Source organism: Emys orbicularis, chromosome 3, assembly GCF_028017835.1.
Source record: "Emys orbicularis isolate rEmyOrb1 chromosome 3, rEmyOrb1.hap1, whole genome shotgun sequence".
In the NCBI taxonomy this organism is placed as follows: Eukaryota; Metazoa; Chordata; order Testudines; family Emydidae; genus Emys; species Emys orbicularis.
Genome location: NC_088685.1, coordinates 161,988,983 through 162,009,825, shown reverse-complemented (window position 1 = coordinate 162,009,825; position 20,843 = coordinate 161,988,983). Strand labels below are relative to the sequence as shown.

General features: G+C 44.2%; 1 protein-coding gene across 1 annotated transcript in view; it reads right to left on the bottom strand.

Moving 5' to 3' along the window:
• The window catches only part of GALNT14 (polypeptide N-acetylgalactosaminyltransferase 14), a 185,573-nt gene that overhangs the window by 43,719 nt on the left and 121,011 nt on the right, over window positions 1-20,843 (bottom strand). The window contains exons 4-5 of the mRNA XM_065401302.1: window positions 4,974-5,041; window positions 1,800-1,865 (exon numbers count right to left, since the gene is read on the bottom strand). Coding sequence (XP_065257374.1) covers window positions 1,800-1,865; window positions 4,974-5,041 — 134 coding nt within the window. The remainder of the gene's footprint in view (window positions 1-1,799; window positions 1,866-4,973; window positions 5,042-20,843) is intronic.

Sequence of the window (20,843 nt, the reverse complement as noted above, 5' to 3'; positions counted from 1 at the left end):
TGTCCATTATAATGCACTTACCCCCACCTGGCTGTTGGCAGATGTAGGAGGTGGATATTTGTGTATGTGAGAAAGAGACAGAGGTAAATGCAGTGGGTATATCTAGCTGTGATACTACAGTTCATGGGGAACTACTCAGACACGCAGATTTAGGGCTGGATTGTTTGGTTAATTTTTGATCTCTAAAGATGAACACGAAGCCCTCCTTCCACCAGTTACATCTCTCCACTGTCTCTGTGTATGTGATATCTACCATCTGTACTACAGTCAAATGGCTCCTCACCGCTCATTCCTCCAGCACACTGCCCATTTGCCAGTTAGCAGCAGCATTAACTAAATGGATGGACCCTCCACAAACAGAAGGACCTGCACCTTGACCAAGGATAGCTGAGAGCACTAAATGGGGACACAAGAATGGAGGCGGTGCTGGAATAGCACCGTCGGTGGTAGTGGTGGTGGGATGAAAGGAGACAACAAGGAACTGAGGGACGCTGGGAAATAGAAGATCACAAAGGCAAGAAGCAGCATTGCAGGGACAGGCAGAAGGAGCTCATTGATAATTATGTTACAAGAACCTGGAGGAAAGGGACTGAGACATACCCCAAGAATGGAGTCAGAGCAAGAGCGAGAGACAGACAGACAGAAGGCCAAACCCTGGAACCTGGGGCAACCTGAGTGACTATGAGGTTTACTGGGGATATCCTTGTGGACTGGAGAATGGAGGATCCACTCTGACTGCACTCTACAACTTTTATGGCAGCTCCAGGCTCTGTCATCTAGCTAGGGGCCTACCATCTCCACCACACCCTTGCCCCAACTGCCTACAGGCAGCGTGCAAAGAGCCTCGATGGAGTATAACTCTGTGGTGTACAAGTGGATGTGACCCGTCTGGGCTGGGTTCCCAAATCATGACTCCCTACATACCTGCATCTGCAGCAGAACCCATTTCCACTGGGTCAGGGCATTCTGATGCCATGGAGGAGCATGTCTGTATGTGGAGTGCATGTGGTGGGGTATCACAGTTTGGCTGGGAGAAAGACAGAAATCCAGAGAGAGGGCCAGATTGTGACTCACTTACACCAGTGTCAATGCAGAGAACTTCTCTGACATCAAAGGGGCCACTCAAGATTCACCCCCAGTCTAACATAGCAAATCCAGCCAAGCAGGAGAATACTCAGATAAACCCCCTCTACTCCCCATCTCCCCACTCCACAAAATCCCTATAGCTCATGCCTTTGGCTTGCCACTAAAAACATTTTGATTTTTTTTTTTTAATACTGTAAAGCAGCATTAGAAAATATCCATTTAGATTCTGGGGCTGGGTGGCAAAGTGTATCTGGAGGTCGCCAGCAATAGCCCCCCAGGGCATACGTTCATCCTCCTTACAGATCTTCTTAATCTTTAAAATATAATTAATTTACATTTTTTTTTAAATTCCCATGGAGGCAGCAGGAGCTGATCTCGTCTGTTTCATTAGAACAAACAGCTTTAAAAAGAAGTCCCCGGGCTTTGTTTTGCCTGTTCTAATTTTCTGGCTAATAAGCTGCAGCTGAGCCTCATTGGATATCTTAATAGGTCCAATCTCTTTGAGTGGGGGGGAATCCATTTTGATTCCTGGCCCTTCTGAACATCTCTTTTTATTAGTGCTCTCGCCCCTCGGAGCCAAGAGTCACTGATATTTGCAGAAGTCCGGCAGACCTCCCTGTGACCACATCACCCCAACACAGTCACTCCTGCCAACTCAACTGGGCATCCATCTGTCTTGCCACCCACCTGTGTCCTCACCAACAGGATCTTACCTTCTCGTTGCCTGTTGCGCAAGCATTTCACCTTGGGTAACTTGCCCAGTAAACGGCAGTCGTCAGCTTTGGAAACACAAACAGAGGCACAGAACACATCAGTGTTGAGGCTATAACTTTCACCAGACGTGGGCCTCACAGGGTAATTAAGAGGGCAGGAAGGATTATTTTTTTCATGGGTGGCACCTCAGATAGAAACTGGGCTTGATTTTGATCGCACATCTGTGTAAATCATGAGTGACTCTGCTGAAGTAAATGGACCAGCTACCTAGTTGGTGTAAATCAGTCCATTTATTTCAATGGAGTTAGATGGATTTACAAGGGCTGAGGATATGGTCCAATAGAATGACAATGTAAAATCAGTGGGCGAGGAGAATCAGGGCTTAGGTTGGATTCTGACTTCATTTACACTAGTGTAAATCTAGATAACCAGCTACATAAGTAAACCTGAAGAAGAGCTTTGTGTAACTCAAACGCTTGTCTCTTTCACCAACAGAAATTAGTCTGATAAAAGATATTACCTCACCCCCATGGTCTCTGTTCCCTCATGAGGCAAGAAAACCCTTGGGTGGCCTAAAGGGCATGGCCAAGGTGAAAGGAAGGGATGAATGGAGCACTACTGCACTCTGGCAATCTCAGCTGTAGAATGGCTCCTTGGGGGCTGTTGCAGCTGGGTACAATGTAGAGCAGTCCTGAGGTTGCTCTAAGTTAGGCAGGCACCAAAGTGACCTCTGATACCTAAAGGACTAAGGGGAGTGCAAAGGTGACTGACAGCCACCTTTGCTCCCTCTCCCCATCTTGTCCCATGTGGAGCTCTGATGCAGATGAAGATCTAGCCCAACAACTTTCTGCTTTTAGGAAGGTAAGTGCCTTATATTTTTTAGCCAAATAGCTGTCATGTGTTTATTCTATCCCTCAAACATCACACCTATTCTCATCTCTTCCAGCAGACTGAAAAGCTCCAGGCCTGGTTCGTATCTCAGTCACAAGAGTTTCACATCAGTGTAACTCCACTGATTTCAGTGTAGTTGCTCTTGATATAGAATCTGACAAAGCCCTGGCTGGGATGATTTAGGTGGGGATTGGTCCTGCTTTGAGCAGGGGGTTGAACTAGAAGACCTCCTGAGGTCCCTTCCAACCCTGATATGCTATGATTCTATGATCCAAAACTCACTGAATTCAACAGGAGTCTTTCCAGTGACTTCAGTGGGCTTTGGATCAGGCTCTTATGCCAGCGTGAGATCAGAATCGGACCCTTTGTGCTTAATATGCACTTCAACCAGCCCTATTTATAGCCTTTGAGTGTTGGCAGGTAGAGAGTAAATTGCTTGGAAAATGGGTATAAGTGTATTTTACATCCTCCTTTTAGTTGCTTTTCTGCTACACCTTGCAGCCCCTTGGTGTGCAAGTTAAAGTGATGCAATGAGCATTCATTGTATCAATTAAACCTGTTCTCTTATTCACTTCACTCTACAGCCCTGATTCTCCACTCAGTCACACCAGTGTAACATCATTTGGCCTGATCCTCAGCTGGGCTCAACCGGCGTAATTCTACTGAAGTCAATGGAGCGTTGCCTATTTACACCAGCTGAGATCTGGCCCACATCCTTCAACAGAGTGACACTGTGTAAAATGGGTGTAATGGAGGGAGAATCAGGTCCCATGTGTAATTTACAGCATCATTTTATGACACAGCTGTAGCTGGCTCACTATGCTACAAATATCAGAGGGGTAGCCGTGTTAGTCTGAATCTGTAAAAAGCAACAGAGGGTCCTGTGGCACCTTTAAGACTAACAGAAGTATTGGGAGCATAAGCTTTCGTGGGTAAGAACCTCAAAAATGGTCACTAAACGGATCTGAATCCCTCTCCCTTACACCAGTGAAAATCAGGAGTTACTCCTTTGAAGTGAGAGTCTCCTCTCAGGAACAATGGTGCAAATCCAGAATAGCTCCACTTAACTCAAAAGGTGTTCTGGACTTACAGCAGTGTAACTGAGAATTAGATCTACCACAGTAGACCACCACCAGTGTAAAATTGGTGTGGGATTAGAATCAGGCCTGCTGTGAACAGAAATGATTATTTGGTTTCAATTAAAACAGATCCTCTCTTTTGGAGTTTGAAATTCTCATGCAGCATTTGCAACCCCATCCTTTGTAGAAAGGGAAGTGTGAACTGTGGTTCAAAATCTTTTTTTTAAAAACAAATTCCCTTCCTAACACCTTAGATTATTAAAACTGGTAGACTCTCACACAGCTGTATTGATTTTGTATCATACAAGCTACTTACATACTTTTTGCGCATGGAAAATGAAAACAGACCAGTCAGTTTTACTTCTGATTTTAGACAGTGACTTTCAGAGTCTCATGCACCAGTATCGTGTGGCAACATGTGGGCTGCAAACTGAAGCTGGATGGGAATTTTTCAATGAAAGGTTTTTGGGTTGGAAAATGCTGATTCTTCAAAACCAAAACGTTTCAGGGGGAAAAGGTCACTTATGATGAATTTCCTGTTTCAAAATTTTGGGGGGGGGGGGGGGGGAAACCATTTTGAAATTGTCCACACATCCTGCTTGGAATTGTTTTTTGAAATCTCAAAAATTTTCACAGGCTGGAAAAATGGATTTCCCATCCTGTTCTACTGCAAACTCTGCATGGCAATGTTTATTTGTTTAAACGAAAAAAACTATTTAGAGCTTTTTTAAGACAAAGACAACTTGCGGACGTGGCTCTACTGGCCATTGGGCTTTCTCAGAGCTTCCCAGTACACAGCCTAAATTTTAGCCAGATTTTCAACCAATGCCCTATAGTGAATGGAAACCAGAAAGTGAAACTGACTATAAACAGAAAATGAAGCTGACCAGCCTCATTGTACTGTCTAACCTGAGTTAAAGCATAAAAATTAAACAGACAGCATAAACAGGCAAATGAGATACATAAAGTTCCTCCAGCTTAAAGAATCTGTCTCTAGCTCCATGCCCAGCCCCACACCCTCGAATCCCAAGCTCATTGCAAAGGGGGCTATATGTGAAAGGTAATACAGCTCCCATGTACTGCCATCACCCAACATAGGGCTGTGTACTCCCCATCCCTTCGCTTATTCTGTCATCCCAACCCAGCACAGCCCCCTTGTGTGCAGTCTGTCTCCTGGTGGTTAAGATATGGAGAGTCACTTACGATCATCGCTGAAGTCATCCACTAATATGATTTCATGGACCAGGTGCACAGGGGTGCGGTTTAAAACACTGAGGAATGAAAAGAGAAAGTCCATGATAGTACCTGAGCAGCTAAACAAGTTACGAGATGGGGAAAGGTGAGAGCTGACCTTTGACAAGAACCAAAAAAAAAAGGTCAGATTTCCAGTACAGAGGTAGACAATGGATGTCCCCGTGAAGCAATGTACAGGAAATCAGTCCCCAAGCATCAGATACCTGAAGTCACACCTAATTATTCTAAAGAGAACAGAGTTCCTATTCCCCTCTCTGGCCCAGCCCTGAAAAGCCTAGAAACGATTTGCCATTAACCTCAACGGGAAGGGGGGAAATGTATGTTTAACAACATGCATATTGCAAGCTAAGTTTCACATGGGGTTGTACAACCCTCTTAAAATCCCTTCCCCTCCCCTGGAACTAATGTTAGGTTACTGGCAAGGGGACCAACACAAAGCAAAATTACCTATCAAAAACCCATCTTTTCAAACCTCACAGGCATGGGAGGAAAAGTCCTGTTTTTACTGTGAGCTGATTGTGTTTCAAAGGCTGCAGAGAGGATAACAGCGGGTTTGTATCCTGCCTGTTTAATAAAAGAAAGAAGCTGGAGGTGATAGTTTAAACTCCCCTCCAGGAGTATAGTTATTGTGAAATGGGGATGAAAGCTACAATCTATTCTTAATTATACCATCTACATGTTCTGTCATTGGCAGGGCCTAATTCTCTCCTCGCTTACAGTAGTATAAATCGGTGAAGTCAATGGAATTATACTAATGTAAAACCTGCCTATAGGAAAGGAGTCAGGCTTGACTTTTTGAAGGGACATTGGCAACTGATGGATTGATTGTTCGTATAGAACGGGGTAAGTCGATTATTTTTTGTCAAGGTTCAAATTTCTTGGTCAAGGTATAGTTAAAGTCCAGACTCTAGAGAAAATAATAACAAAAAACCCAATCATAATATGTAAATAAAAAGATTTTGGGGTCCATTGGATATTGTAGGTAGGTTACAGTCTTAATACACAGGCTTTCCCTTTAAGCCTGGGACCAGTCTCCTCAGTTCAGGTCTTTGTCTTTCCAGCATTCTTGTTGCTTCCTGTGTAGGTGGTGGAGGAGAAAGGTAAAAGCACAATGCCACTGTCCCTTATTTGATACTCTTAGTCCATGTCCCTGGAAAGACACTAGCCCAGGCATGCCCGGAGTGCCTTGCTGAGTCACAGGGTTGAGCAATCCCCATTGTGTGGTGCTTCTCTTACAGAATTGTAAATCCCTTTGTTTACAACTCCCCTGTGGATTAATGGTCGTTCAATGCTCTCTTGGGTATGGATCACCTCCTTTGTTGTCAGTGGAGAACTAGCAATGGAAGATTCCCAAACTTATAACATTTTTCAGTAACAACCATACAGCAAAATTCCATAACTTCATACACACTAATGATATGTATATTTTGACAGAACAATGGGTTTCAGCAGTTCATGTTTCCTATGATATCTTATATGGCATGCTTTGTATGAAATATATCATAATTACACGACAGGGGTGAATATGGGTTCCAGGGTGCTGCTTTGAGGTACAGAGTGCCGCAGTAGGCTTTACAGAATTTACTTTTTTAATTTTGAGAGGATAAAATGGATGTTTATTTGTAAGCATCTTTTCAGATTGTTATTGGTTTAAATGTTCAGTTATGCAAAATTATGGATTTTAAGCATCTTTTATTTTTATCCATTTAAATTTTCACAGTTGTGGGAAATTATTGGGGGGCTTAGCAATAATTATTTAACAACAATAGATATTGAGATTCAAAAAGTTCAGGCTTTATAACCATTAAAACACAAATTGTCAACATCACATATCAACATGTGCAAAGTAAATATCCTTAAATCAAAGTGTAATAAGTTGTCAAGCAGTGTTTTCTTCCTTTGCCTATTTGTAGATTTCAATTATCGATGGAAATATTTTTCTGTCAGTCTGTTTGTGTAGGGAGAAATTGACAATGAGATAAAAATCAGGCCCACTGTATTCATTACAATCTCCCTCTCACACACCACTCCTTTATTTCACATTCCCTATAATTTCTTTACTCTCTGTCCCTTTCAGCTCGGCTCCCATCTTGTCTGTTCATTACACTTTGCCTCTCTTTCTCTGAACCCTTTGCTGCGGTCTCTTCTACCTGATAAGCAATAAAGCATTTTTATTAAAAACAAACAAACAAACAAAACTGTTCAAGCTGAACGTTCAAACCCACAGTGTTCAAGTGGGTTCAGAATAAGTTCACCCCCTCCTAGGTGGCACAACATTGTATGAGGAAGCGATGCCTTACCCCACCTTGTCCTTTACGGAGGGTCTGATACTGCAGGGTGCTGAGTACCCTCAAATCTCATTGAAATCAATGGGAGCTGGGGGTACTTAACCCTGCACAGGATCAGGCCTTTGAATTGCACACAGTGAGCTAAATTCTGCAATCACTGACACTAATGCCACTGAAAGCACCATGGGTATAAAATCAGAGCAACTCCATTGGTTTCAAAGGAGCTAGTCTGGATTTACACCAGTGAATGTGAGAGCAGAGCTGGTCTCAATCCTTGTAGGGCCAGGTCTTTGCCTGGTGTAAATCAGTGTCGCTGCACTGACTTCAGTGGAAGGACGCCAGTTTGCACAAGCTAAGGACTGAGCCTGTAAATGTGACATTTGAGTGACACTAAAGCCTTGATCCCAGTCCTGGTGCACAGTAAGGTTATCTGGGGAATATTCCCACCCACTCTGTTGCACTAGCTCCTCCAGTGATAGCAAAGGCGGGAGCTGCACTAATGCGGACAAGGCCCCCAGGGCTGCTGGCCTTTTTAACACCAGGGGGTTAGACAACACAGCGTTCCAAACGCCCGCCGCCAACACAGCCACAGAGCATTAGCAAAAGTGTCTGGCCACCCCTCCTCCCTCCAGAGTTTGCATGCAGCCATTTCCACGTGCTGTTCCTGCCTGTCGAGTATCTTTTTTAACAATTATTATTATTAATAGGTTTGTCATAAAAATACTAAAAAAGCCCAAACGCAGGAGCTGAGTTCAGCAAATGACTGCAGCTGAGCGTCAGTACCGAGAGACAGGAGAGCAATAGCACACTCGGTGGAATAGTTAACGGGCGCTGATCGCCTGGAAACCAGACTGCGGGGAACCAGCAGGAAAAGAAGAATTGTAAAAGAGTCAGCAAAATAAAGAAATAGACAACTGAGGGGGGGGGGGGGGGAGAATAGTGCAGCATAGGGCTACCTAACCTGGTAGGAGGGAAACATTAGTGGGGCTAGTTCAGCAAAACGTGGGAGTCACTTGACTGGAGTCAACGGAGTGGGCTGTATTCTCAGATCTGTCCCTTACCACCACTCCACCTGGGAACTGGCTGCAAGCCACCAGCAGAAAATTCCCCACCATCGCTAGAGGGAGGATGGTCCAGTGGTTAGAGCTCTAGCCGGAGACCTGGGTTCAAGTCCCTTCGTTGCCACAGACTCCTGGAGTGATCTTGCGCAATTCACTTGACCTCTCTGTGCCTCAGATCCCCCTCCATTAAAATGGGGACACAGCGTTGCCCTACCTCACGGGGGTGTTGTGAGGATCAATACATTAAAGACTGTGAAGTGCTCAGATACTATGGTAACTAGTAGTAGCCTTAAGCCTGCTGTGCTCTCCCTTCTACGAGTAGGGAGCATGTTGTGGGCAGCAGGGGCTAGGGAGGGGTGGAGCGCAACACCAGTCTGGCTAGCCTCCATCGGAGTAGGGTCCATTAAGGATCCTGCATCAGTGCTAAAAATTAAAAGCAGCCTGGAAGCTGCTCTAAGTGTTGGCTGCAGCTGGTCCTCAGTGTTAGGGAGACAGAACAGGGGAGAATCAGGCCCAATGGAGTTACACTGAAGTAAAACTGGAGGACATCAGAAGAAAGTTAGGTCTGAATCCCTGCTCACTGACACCAGTTTCCCCGCAGCGTAACTCTGTGGACGTCAAAGGAATTACCTTTATCCTGAGGGAAGCGGGAGCAGATTCCAAGGTACCAAACCGAGGGGAAATAAAGAGAGACTATGGGCCAGATTGTGTCCTGCTCTGGTGCTGGGGGCGGAAAGAGACACAGGCAAGAAGCACCCCCACCACAGGCTGGCCTATGCAAGAGCACACTGCAGTAGCATCTAACGTGAGAAGGGACAGCTTAGCCCTTGCTCCATCTGTGAAACAAATGACTCAGAAAGGGGAGAGGAGAGGTGGGGCCATGAGCCCATCCCATCCCCTCCACACCAGCCCATGGAGAGAGGCCAGCACCTTCGAGAACATAATCAGTCTATGCCATGTTAATGTGTGATGATGACCAATGTCACCTCTGTCCCCAACCTACACCCCCATGTGCACCAATCAGCCCTGGAACAGAAGAGATTGTGGCACAGTCCCCCCAAGTACTGCCTCCTACACCAGCTAACCCTAAGACAATGACAAGCAGCAAGCAAAGCAAAGCAAATTGATTTTACACTGAACATACGTAGCATAACTAAAAGCCATGGGATGCTCTTGGGACTGGTAATGTTTTTATGCCCAGTTGTTTTGGGAGGAGATTGTAGCAGACCATGGAACTCTACAGGATTATTACATCACACACGCCATACAGGTATGGGCACCACAGATGGAAACAGTAACGTTAGAGGGAATTTTTCAACAAAAATTTTTTTTTTTCTGGAAAATACCAATTAGTCAAAGCCAAAGCTTGTCACTGGAAAAGGTCAGTTTAGACAAATTTCCCCAACTTGGGGGGAAAAAAGAGCAACCAAGAAATTTTGAAATTTTCAGAAGGTCTCCTTGACATTTTTGAAATGAAAAAAAAAACAAACAAAAAAAACAGTTTTTCAACTTTTCATTTAAAAATTAAGCTAATTTTAATTTAAGAAAAAAAGTTAAGGTCAAAATCAAAACAAAATGTTTCAAAATTATCGAAACAAAAAACATTTTGATTGGCCTGAACTGAATTTTTTTTTCTTCACGTTTTCACAAACATTTTTGAGACTTCGACATTTTGCCCTGATTTGGAATGGGAAATTTCTTCCAAATCTCCAAAAATTTCCACAGGCAAGGACATCCTTTCTCCCCCTCCCCCCCCCAGCTTTAGTTTGACCACCCTGAATGCAATCTGAAGAACCGTGAGTGTCAGGCTTCCAAAAAAGGCACCCGACCCTTAGGCCTGCATTAAAATGATCAGGATTTCACCTCCCGTTTGGCAGTGATTTGCTCTGTGTATTTTTTGAATGGGTGGGTGGTGGCAGTTGCACTGAGTCATGCATGAACATGTTACATGCCCCGAATGCCACTGCTTGCTACACTCAGAGCAGATCACATTAAACTATGAAGATTTTATGTATAGATTTTCAGCCATCATTAAATGCGGCAGCTGTTCTTCAACAGCATCACTATGCATCTGTTCAGGACAGTGCATGAAGAAAACATTATCCCACTGAAAGCACCTGGGGAACTTTAGAGAAGCACTATGCAGGCTGGCCAGAACGAGTCTACTCTTGCCAAACGTGCCCTAATATCACCTTATTTTTACCTCTTTATGAAAGACAGCACTTTCCAGCAGCACAGCATCCCCCTTGCACCCATCCACAGCACTATAACTCACAGAACCGGGCGCCCCCACTGAATTACCCACATCAGTTCCTACAACACCTGGCCCTATCCTTGGAAGTTTCCCATCCAAGTCCCAAAACTGCTTAGCTAAAGACCTACATCATAGCCAAGGTGCTACAGGCCTGATTCTCCATTTGCCTGCACGAGTGTAAATCAGGAGAAATTCCTGAAAGTCAGCAGAGCTACACTGGTCTAAACCCACTGTGCGGGATGAATCAGAATCATATGCCTGCAGGCCCTAAACGTTACCGCTTTGGAGTTCTTGGCTGCACTGCTAAAAACCTGCCCAGTAACAACCATCTGCCACTGGTATAAAGAGTTGTGCAACAAAGGCTGAATGTAATAGAAGAGTAAGTTACTTCCCCAAGAGGCTGAGAGAAAATGCATTCACTTCCCAGCAAGGCCAAATTCACTATTCCTGACAGACATTTGCAACCTGAGTTGTATTAATCGGACAATAAGTTACCGAGACCACTGAAAACACAGCAGATTATACACTCCCCCAGTGTGACAATTTGCAGGAACGACTGGAAACAGAAACACTGAACACTTTAGCTTTTCGGTGTTACAGGGATTTCATCAGATACTCTATAAGGCACTCTTAAAAATTGAAAGCCAGCTTTTCTATTACTCAGATTTTCACTCAGCTTTCTTTCTTTTTTTGGTTCTTTTTCCTTTTGCTTTTTACACGTAAAAGCACTTGGTGATTTGCCTCTCTTTGAAGTACTTCTTCTTTATAGAGACTTTTCTTTCTGAAATCAAATACAGGCAAATATATTGCAATGAAAAAAATCAAGACAAATCAAAATATTTTGGGTCAAATCCCAAGGTCTTTACTCATTCCTACCACACAAAAACACCCATTGCTATCAAAGGGAACGATCTCAGGATTTATCCTAGTGAATTTACCTAAAGTCAGTTATTGAATAAGGGCTAGATTATTTTCTGTTACTTTGAATTGACATCAATGTAGCTTCCTTGACTTCATTGGGTTTAATCAAGATTATGCTGGTGTAACCAAGCAGAATTTGACCCTAACTTTTCATCGTAGGAGTAGGTTCCATCTTTCTTTGGCACTTGCATTTTCCAGGGATTCTCTTCATTATGCCCAGGACAGTAGTAAGTGTTTGTAGAATCAGGTCTGAAATGCCACCTGTAAATAATTATCAGTGCAAAATTAACAGTGATGCAGGCAAAATGTGGATGCAGACAAGAGAGGCCAGTATTTGCAGACCTGAGCCTACGTCTTTGCTGGTGTGTACTTTTGTCACCCCTTAATACTTGCTGGTTTATAAAAATGACTCCGGACCTTGATTTGTCTGTATTTACGAACCCTTAATTCTCTCCATGGCAACATAATGGGGCCTGTGGGAAAAAAACCCAACAACATCATAAAGTGCCAGAGAGGCTGGAGGTCATGGTTATTGAAATCAGACAGAGCGAGAGAGAAGAGACAATGCCCGTTAAAATAAACTGATCCAACAATCCAAACTGACTAATTATGTAGGAGATGGAGAGAGACATTACACCAAGAATAACCATAATGAGCTTTGATTACACTGCAGCTTCCGCATTTTATTCTTTCAAATACCCACTAGCTCTTTGTAATTCAAGAGTTCTCTTATGTTAACATCAAAAGGTAAAAGCGCGTGCACAGCTGTATATTTACTCACTGTGAGAGACAATTAGCAAATTTATAAAAATGGCCAGGGTTTTGGGGGGAGGGGGGGAAGAGAGAGGGAAAAAATAGTCAGCACGAAGTGCTAATTATACAGTTTCAGAGTAATACCTGGCTTGTTTTTGCTCTTTTAATCAGAGTCATTTGAGCTATGGCACAGCCTCTATACAGGACCTACATACTGCATGGGGATTGAATGCATGGCTTTACCACTCAGTTGTCTCAGCAACTGTAGGCTACACACCAGATTACATGGAGAGGGGAGGTTGCAGGGCGTTAACTGCCCAGACAGGGCCTGCTTCTACTTATGGGTATTGAAAAATGACATGATAGTCTACCCACTAATTAATTACCTAAATATTTGATCTGGGATGTGCAGTGCCCATATCAAGATTTTTGACCAACGGTGTTTTTCGGGTTGTCAATAAGAGGTAAATAATTAAGCCTCCTGATTCCAACTCTGAAGACTCAGATTGCAGATGTAAAGAATAAATAATGACCACACAGCGGAGTAAAACTGCACATCTCCCAACACGAGGAGCCTATGTTTGGAAAGCATTCTCGACAGCATACCGCATCGGAGGTTAAAGGCTAAGGTGGGGCAGTTGTGAAATCATTGAAAATCTGGCTCTGGAAATGAAAAAAAGAGAGCAAGATGGAACCTAAGCATTTAAATAAAGGAGAAGGAGCTGTGCTATGCAATGAGAAGAGACAGAGTCTAAGCCAGATGTTAGCAGTAGGAGGGATTAGATCCTCGGAAAAAGGTAAGATCCCACATACCACGATTGGGACCTATGTTACAGCATCATTAAAACTCTGATCAGACTGACACTATACATGGGACTGAGCCCTGTCCTGATTTGGTTACATACTTGGATGTTAACAGAGTTATAGAGTTCAGGGCCAAACCATCAGCTGGTGTAAGCGTATCTCCATTGAAGTCAGTGGAACTGCATCAGTTTACACCACTTGTTTTAGATCATTTGGCGCACTCTTGGTCCAGCATGGTTAGCTGTCTCTCAGTCAGATCCTTCCACAGAAGTATGAGGTGCTGGTTTCCCTTGTCATCTTAGGTGCCCCTCTCTTAATAGCCCAGTAAACCTCTTAAAAGCATCTCTCTTACAGTTCGTTGACCCTGCTTAAAGAAGCAGCAAGTCTTCCCAAGGGCGCAGTCTCCATCCCCTGTTGATAGATGAGTCATTACCTCTTCCCCTTGTTGGCTTGATGGCTTTGTTTACCTTTTATGTAAATGCCTCTGCCTGATGACCAGGTTGGTTAGACAAGCACACACATGATCCTTTCTGACCCAGACATGTTGATTCCCCAATCACCTTGTGAGCTTTGATGGTTTTGTTTACCGCATGTGTAAATTGCAATTCCATAGTCACTGGTCACCCTGCTTCATTTGTATTCGAAACCTGGGGAGACCTCTTTTCTACTTTGTTCAAATACAGACTTTAAAACACATCTGTAATTCCACAGGCAGTCTTCTCACATATGTTCCACAATCATACAATTGACCAGTATGTTATTAATTTTAAAATGATACCTCACAAGGCATATTTTGTAAAACTATCATTGCAGTAGTGTGTAGGGTGTGAATAGCGGGGTGCTTAGGGTCACAGCCTCCCAGAACTGCTGGCTGGGACAGTGTCCATCAGCAGCTCCCCCAATGCAGACCTGTGTGTTAAAGGCATTACATGAATGGAATAACATTTTCAGCAATGTTAGTTTGGACAAATTAAGACTACCCAAAGGAATAGCAACCCTCGTGCTTCAAGACTTAAGCTGAGCGATCACCTGTGGAGGTCAGGAAGAAAATTTCCCTAGTGATAAAATGCCGCATAAAAGACACTGCGAAAGTTACAGGCAGTGCTGAAATTTGTCCTGCAACATGACAAGACTGAGACGGAGGGGGATTCCTCAGCAATGGGTGGACAGCCCATCCATTGGCTGGAGAACGCAGCCCAGCTAAGGCCATGCTCTGGGGCGGTTAGAACAGGACAGAGCAGGGAGGTGGATGCAGAGATAATACCCCAGCATGCCCCTCCTTTCGTTCCTCACTTCAGGCTCTGGAGTACCCTGCCTCTTTTCTTTCTGCCCCAGTTTGGCATCTGCCTTGCCTGCAGCTCTGAGGACAGTAACTCCCCAGCGAGCTTGGGCACTTTGCCTACCGTATCATACATTGCAGCAATTCCTTACCTGGCAGGCTGCCAGTCACTGGCACTTCACAATTCCTGTCCTACTGAGTTCTTACAAGAGTTTGGCTGATTCTAAAACTTCCCAGACTGCCCCAGCTATCTTTGGGATGAGACATAAAACAGAGGTCCTGATCACCTGAGTTCATTAAAGATGACATGTGACCCATTTTACAGGCATAGGCCCATCAACCCTGCTGTTCCGGTCAGATTCCAGTCTGGGGAATTCCACTGTGTCTCCCTAAAATCCCCCTCATTGTTTCAGGTGGATGCAGGATTTATCTTCAATTTTTTGTCTTGCAAGGTGCTGAGCAACCATTGACTTTGTTGGATGCTTCTCAGGATCAAGCCCATAAAGCACAGAATGTTCCATCCCAGAGTTGGCTGCACTTCAGTGGGAGATGCAGGAGGTATTCCCACATGCACTTGCAAAGCACTTTGGGGTCCTTCTGGATAGACAGGGTTACATGATGGTAAGATGTTACCAGTAATCACTGTTAAGAGCCTTTACGGTCGATCCAGGCCTTGTCGAGTCCAGCTCCTTCACTTCAGCATTGCTCTTTACCCTCCAATAACTGCTGTGCCACTATGGATGTCCTTCAGCTCTCCCTAGGGAGGAGCAGGGCAGCAGGGGCAGGAAAATGACATGGAGTTTTCTTTTTTAATTCAAGTTTGTAGGAGGCAGAGGGAGAGATCAGAAAGAAAAGATTGTGGGAAAGGAAATAAAGGATGGCAAGTAGGGCAGACAGCTGAAAAGGGGTTCCAATTTCTTTTCCACTCTCTCTGTTTTCAGGTATTTATATGGCCCCCATCATCATAGTTTGTGAATGTCTCACAATCTTTAATGTATTTATCCTCCTCACAACTGCCCTGTGGGGTAGGGCAGTGCTATGTTACACCTGGGGAACTGAGGCGCAGAGAGATTAAGTGACTTGCCCAAGGTCACATAGAAAATATGTGGCAGAGCCAAGAATTTAACCCAGGTCTCCTCATGCCCAGTGAAATATACCCTTAATGACGATGCCATCTTTCTTCCCATCTGCCCCTTTTTTCTCCCTTCCCATCCTCCTTTTTTTGTTTTTGTTTTTTTGCTTTGGCCCTAAGAACCTACCTAGTCCCTGAGATGTTCACATATAGTAATGCTGATAAAATAATTCCCAGAGAATCATGGATTCAACGATTTTTTCCTTTTTTCCCCCTGTTGGCAAATGGTGTGGGAACAGACCATGAGTTTCTTGAACCGAGTAATTATTCAACATGATCTTCTAATTTTTGTCAGTGACTAATTCTCGGGATGCAGATCGTTCACAAATGGTGCACTGCAGATGTTCAAAGTGTGACATCCACACGGTGTGTCACACTGAGTAGTGACGGAAGTCACACAACACTCATGCCACTGAAGATTGAGCAGGATGTGCAGATTTTACAATCCAATTCAAAGTTTGCTCACAGTGAATATTAAGTATTCAAGCTAAAACCCCACTTTAGATGAGGATTCAAACTAGTAAGGATCTCAGATGTCTATGGAAAAGGCCACAAACAGGGTCAAATTGACCCTTACTTTTGAGTTCAAAAGATTATTAATGGTAAATTTCCCCCACTGTTTGCTCATCTTCAGTACATACATGCAACATGCTCCAATTGGTTGATGTGTCCAATTAGGACACTACAGCCTATCCCCACTCCTGTGAATTTTACAGGACGCAATTTCTCTTTCCCATTCTTGTTCCTCGTGTTTATGATGATGATGCCCATTGATTTGTTATGAAGACTCTTGGGAGTGGTCATTATCTTATTTCACTGCCAGGCAGCCAAACTCAGGGCCAAAGCCGCACCACTCTGACCCCTAGCCAGGCACAAAATATTATTAATTATTATTTATATTACTATAGCACCTTGGAACCAAAGTTCAAGACCAGGATCCCATTGTGCTAGGCACTGTACGGTGCTCAGGAATAACTTTGCAGGGAAGAAGAAATCCATGGTAGAGAGAAGATAAACAGTGAAACAAAGAGGCAGTGTTACCTAGTGATTAGAGTTCTCTCCCTGACTGCCATTCATTCTCTCTATGACCTGAGACAAGTCAAACAACCTCTTTCTGCCCCACTTTATCCCCATTTATAAAAGGAGGATGGATAGTGCGTACTAATTTCACAGTGCTAGTGAGAGGCTTAATTCAAAAAGATAGTGGATGGAGCACTCAGCTGGGACTCAAGACATCTGAGTTCTCTATTCCAGGCTCTACCACTGACCTGCTGGATGACCTGGAGCAAGTCAGGTCACCACTCTGTGCCTCAGTTACTCCCATCAGACAAATGGGGATAATGATACTTACCATCCTTTGCACTTTGAGATGTACTGATGAAAAGTGCTATACAAGAGCTAGGTATGACTATTAGTGTTGTTGCACAGAAAGTGCTTTGAGATCCTTCAATGGAAGCTGCTACAGAAGCACGAAGTAGTATTAAGACGGATAATTTTTTCATGTGACAGTCAACATGAAATCTAAGATGTTACCGATGTCATGGAACAGAAATTTGTAAGATTTAATTAAGCCAAGCATTTGCTGAGTGAGAAAAAACAGACCAGAAGGCTGGATAAATTAGCCTACAAAGGCTTCAGAGGAGACAAGTTCTGAACAGGGTCCAAAGGCAGGCAGGAAATAGAAGTGTGTGCATGTTTGGAGCTGAGCCAAGGTAGGGCAGGAATTGAGTCAGCAGTCCTCTTTCCTAACAGCTGGAGCCCCCAGGGGCTGGTCTACGGCTGGGCAGCCTGTTCGGGATTGAATCCAGACGGAGTCTGCTGAACCCAGCCTCAGCATCACAAGCCACATGAACAGACAGCCAATCCCATGGGCATAGCCAGTCATTTCCCAAGGACCAGCGCAGGAGAGCTCTGGGAACCCACCCCAAGGAAGTGGGAGGTGGGGGAGTTTGGGGTTGGGTTTGCTTCACCTTTAATTTGTTTTATCTGTCCACGTTTATCCAGCCCTGGTTTTGATCCAGTACAAATAGTAAAACTGACCATTCCAGGCCATTGCACTGTGGCTGGAAAGGAAATACCCACAGGTCCATGGTGACATTTCAAGGTTATTTTGTGGCAAGTAGGTGCTGTAATTAGAACCAACCCTGGAGGTGCACATCACCAGATAAAACATGTGAGCCAGATTGGATAGAGAGATATGGGAGGGGAGGAGGAGCTACAAGGACAGAAGCCGTGAGTGAAATCACAATGGTTCAAGAAAGGATTCAGAGTAGCAGCTGTGTTAGTCTGTATCCGCAAAAAGAACAGGAGTACTTGTGGCACCTTAGAGACTAACAAATTTATTAGAGCATAAGCTTTCGTGGGCTACAACCCACTTCTTCGGATGCATATAGAGTGAAACATATATTGAGGAGATATATATACACACACATACAGAGAGCATGAACAGGTGGGAGTTGTCTTACCAACTCTGAGAGGCCAATTAAGTAAGAGGAAAAAAACTTTTGAAGTGATAATCAAGATGGCTCAGTACAGACAGTTTGATAAGAAGCAAGTGTGAAAATACTTACAAGGGGAGATAGATTCAATGTTTGTAATGGCTCAGCCATTCCCAGTCTTTATTTAATCCTGTGTTGATTGTGTCTAGTTTGCATATCAATTCCAGCTCAGCAGTCTCTCGTTGGAGTCTGTTTTTGAAGTTTTTCTGTTTTAAGATAGCCACCCGCAGGTCTGTCATAGAATGGCCAGACAGGTTAAAGTGTTCTCCCACTGGTTTTTGAGTATTATGATTCCTGATGTCAGATTTGTGTCCATTAATTCTTTTGCGTAGAGACTGTCCGGTTTGGCCAATGTACATGGCAGAGGGGCATTGCTGGCACATGATGGCATATATCACATTGGTAGATGTGCAGGTGAACGAGCCCCTGATGGTATGGCTGATGTGATTAGGCCCTATGATGATGTCACTTGAATAGATATGTGGACAGAGTTGGCATCGGGCTTTGTTACAAGGATAGGTTCCTGGGTCAGTGTTTTTGTTCAGTGATGTGTGGTTGCTGGTGAGTATTTGCTTTAGGTTGGGGGGTTGTCTGTAAGCGAGGACAGGTCTGTCTCCCAAGATCTGTGAGAGTAAAGGATCATCTTTCAGGATAGGTTGTAGATCTCTGATGATGCGCTGGAGAGGTTTTAGTTGGGGGCTGAAGGTGACAGCTAGTGGTGTTCTGTTATTTTCTTTGTTGGCCCTGTCTTGTAGGAGGTGACTTCTGGGTACTCGTCTGGCTCTGTCAATCTGTTTTTTCACTTCAGCAGGTGGGTATTGTAGTTTTAAGAATCCACATAACCAGACAAGCCTGATGTTAGGGTGCCAATGCCTGAGATGATGGGGCGTCCAGGATTTCCAGGTTTATGGATCTTGGGTAGCAAATAGAATGTCCCTGGTCGGGGTTCTAGGCATGTGTCTGTACAGATTTGTTCCTGTGCTTTGTCAGGGAGTTTTTTTAGCAGATGGTGTAGTTTCTTTAGGTAATCCTCAGTGGGATCAGAGGATAATGGCCTGTAGAATGTGGTGTTAGAGAGCTGTCTAGCAGCCTCTTGGTCATATTCCAATTTATTCATGATGACATCAGGCTAACATCAGGCTTGTCTGGTTATGTGGACTCTCTCCTCAGACCCTACGCTACCAGCACTCCTAGCTATCTTCGAGACACCACTGACTTCCTGAGGAAACTACAATCCATCGGTGATCTTCCAGAAAACACCATCCTGGCCACTATGGACGTAGAAGCCCTCTACACCAATATTCCACACAAAGATGGACTACAAGCTATCAGGAACAGTATCCCCGATAATGTCACAGCTAACCTGGTGGCTGAACTCTGTGACTTTGTCCTCACCCACAACTATTTCACATTTGGGGACAATATATACCTTCAAGTCAGCGGCACTGCTATGGGTACCCGCATGGCCCCACAGTATGCCAACATTTTTATGGCTGACTTAGAACAACGCTTCCTTAGCTCTCGTCCCCTAACGCCCCTACTCTACTTGCGCTACATTGATGACATCTTCATCATCTGGACCCATGGAAAAGAAGCCCTTGAGGAATTCCACCATGATTTCAATAATTTCCATCCCACCATCAACCTCAGCCTAGATCAATCCACACAAGCGGTCCATTTCCTGGACACTACTGTGCTAATAAGCGATGGTCACATAAATACCACCCTATACCGGAAACCTACTGACCGCTACACTTACCTACATGCCTCCAGCTTCCATCCAGGACACACCACACGATCCATTGTCTACAGCCAAGCTCTAAGATATAACCGCATTTGCTCCAATCCCTCAGATAGAGACAAGCACCTACAAGATCTCTATCAAGCATTCTTAAAACTACAATACCCACCTGCTGAAGTGAAAAAACAGATTGACAGAGCCAGACGAGTACCCAGAAGTCACCTCCTACAAGACAGGGCCAACAAAGAAAATAACAGAACACCACTAGCTGTCACCTTCAGCCCCCAACTAAAACCTCTCCAGCGCATCATCAGAGATCTACAACCTATCCTGAAAGATGATCCTTTACTCTCACAGATCTTGGGAGACAGACCTGTCCTCGCTTACAGACAACCCCCCAACCTAAAGCAAATACTCACCAGCAACCACACATCACTGAACAAAAACACTGACCCAGGAACCTATCCTTGTAACAAAGCCCGATGCCAACTCTGTCCACATATCTATTCAAGTGACATCATCATAGGGCCTAATCACATCAGCCATACCATCAGGGGCTCGTTCACCTGCACATCTACCAATGTGATATATGCCATCATGTGCCAGCAATGTCCCTCTGCCATGTACATTGGCCAAACCGGACAGTCTCTACGCAAAAGAATTAATGGACACAAATCTGACATCAGGAATCATAATACTCAAAAACCAGTGGGAGAACACTTTAACCTGTCTGGCCATTCTATGACAGACCTGCGGGTGGCTATCTTAAAACAGAAAAACTTCAAAAACAGACTCCAACGAGAGACTGCTGAGCTGGAATTGATATGCAAACTAGACACAATCAACACAGGATTAAATAAAGACTGGGAATGGCTGAGCCATTACAAACATTGAATCTATCTCCCCTTGTAAGTATTTTCACACTTGCTTCTTATCAAACTGTCTGTACTGAGCCATCTTGATTATCACTTCAAAAGTTTTTTTTCCTCTTACTTAATTGGCCTCTCAGAGTTGGTAAGACAACTCCCACCTGTTCATGCTCTCTGTATGTGTGTGTATATATATCTTCTCAATATATGTTTCACTCT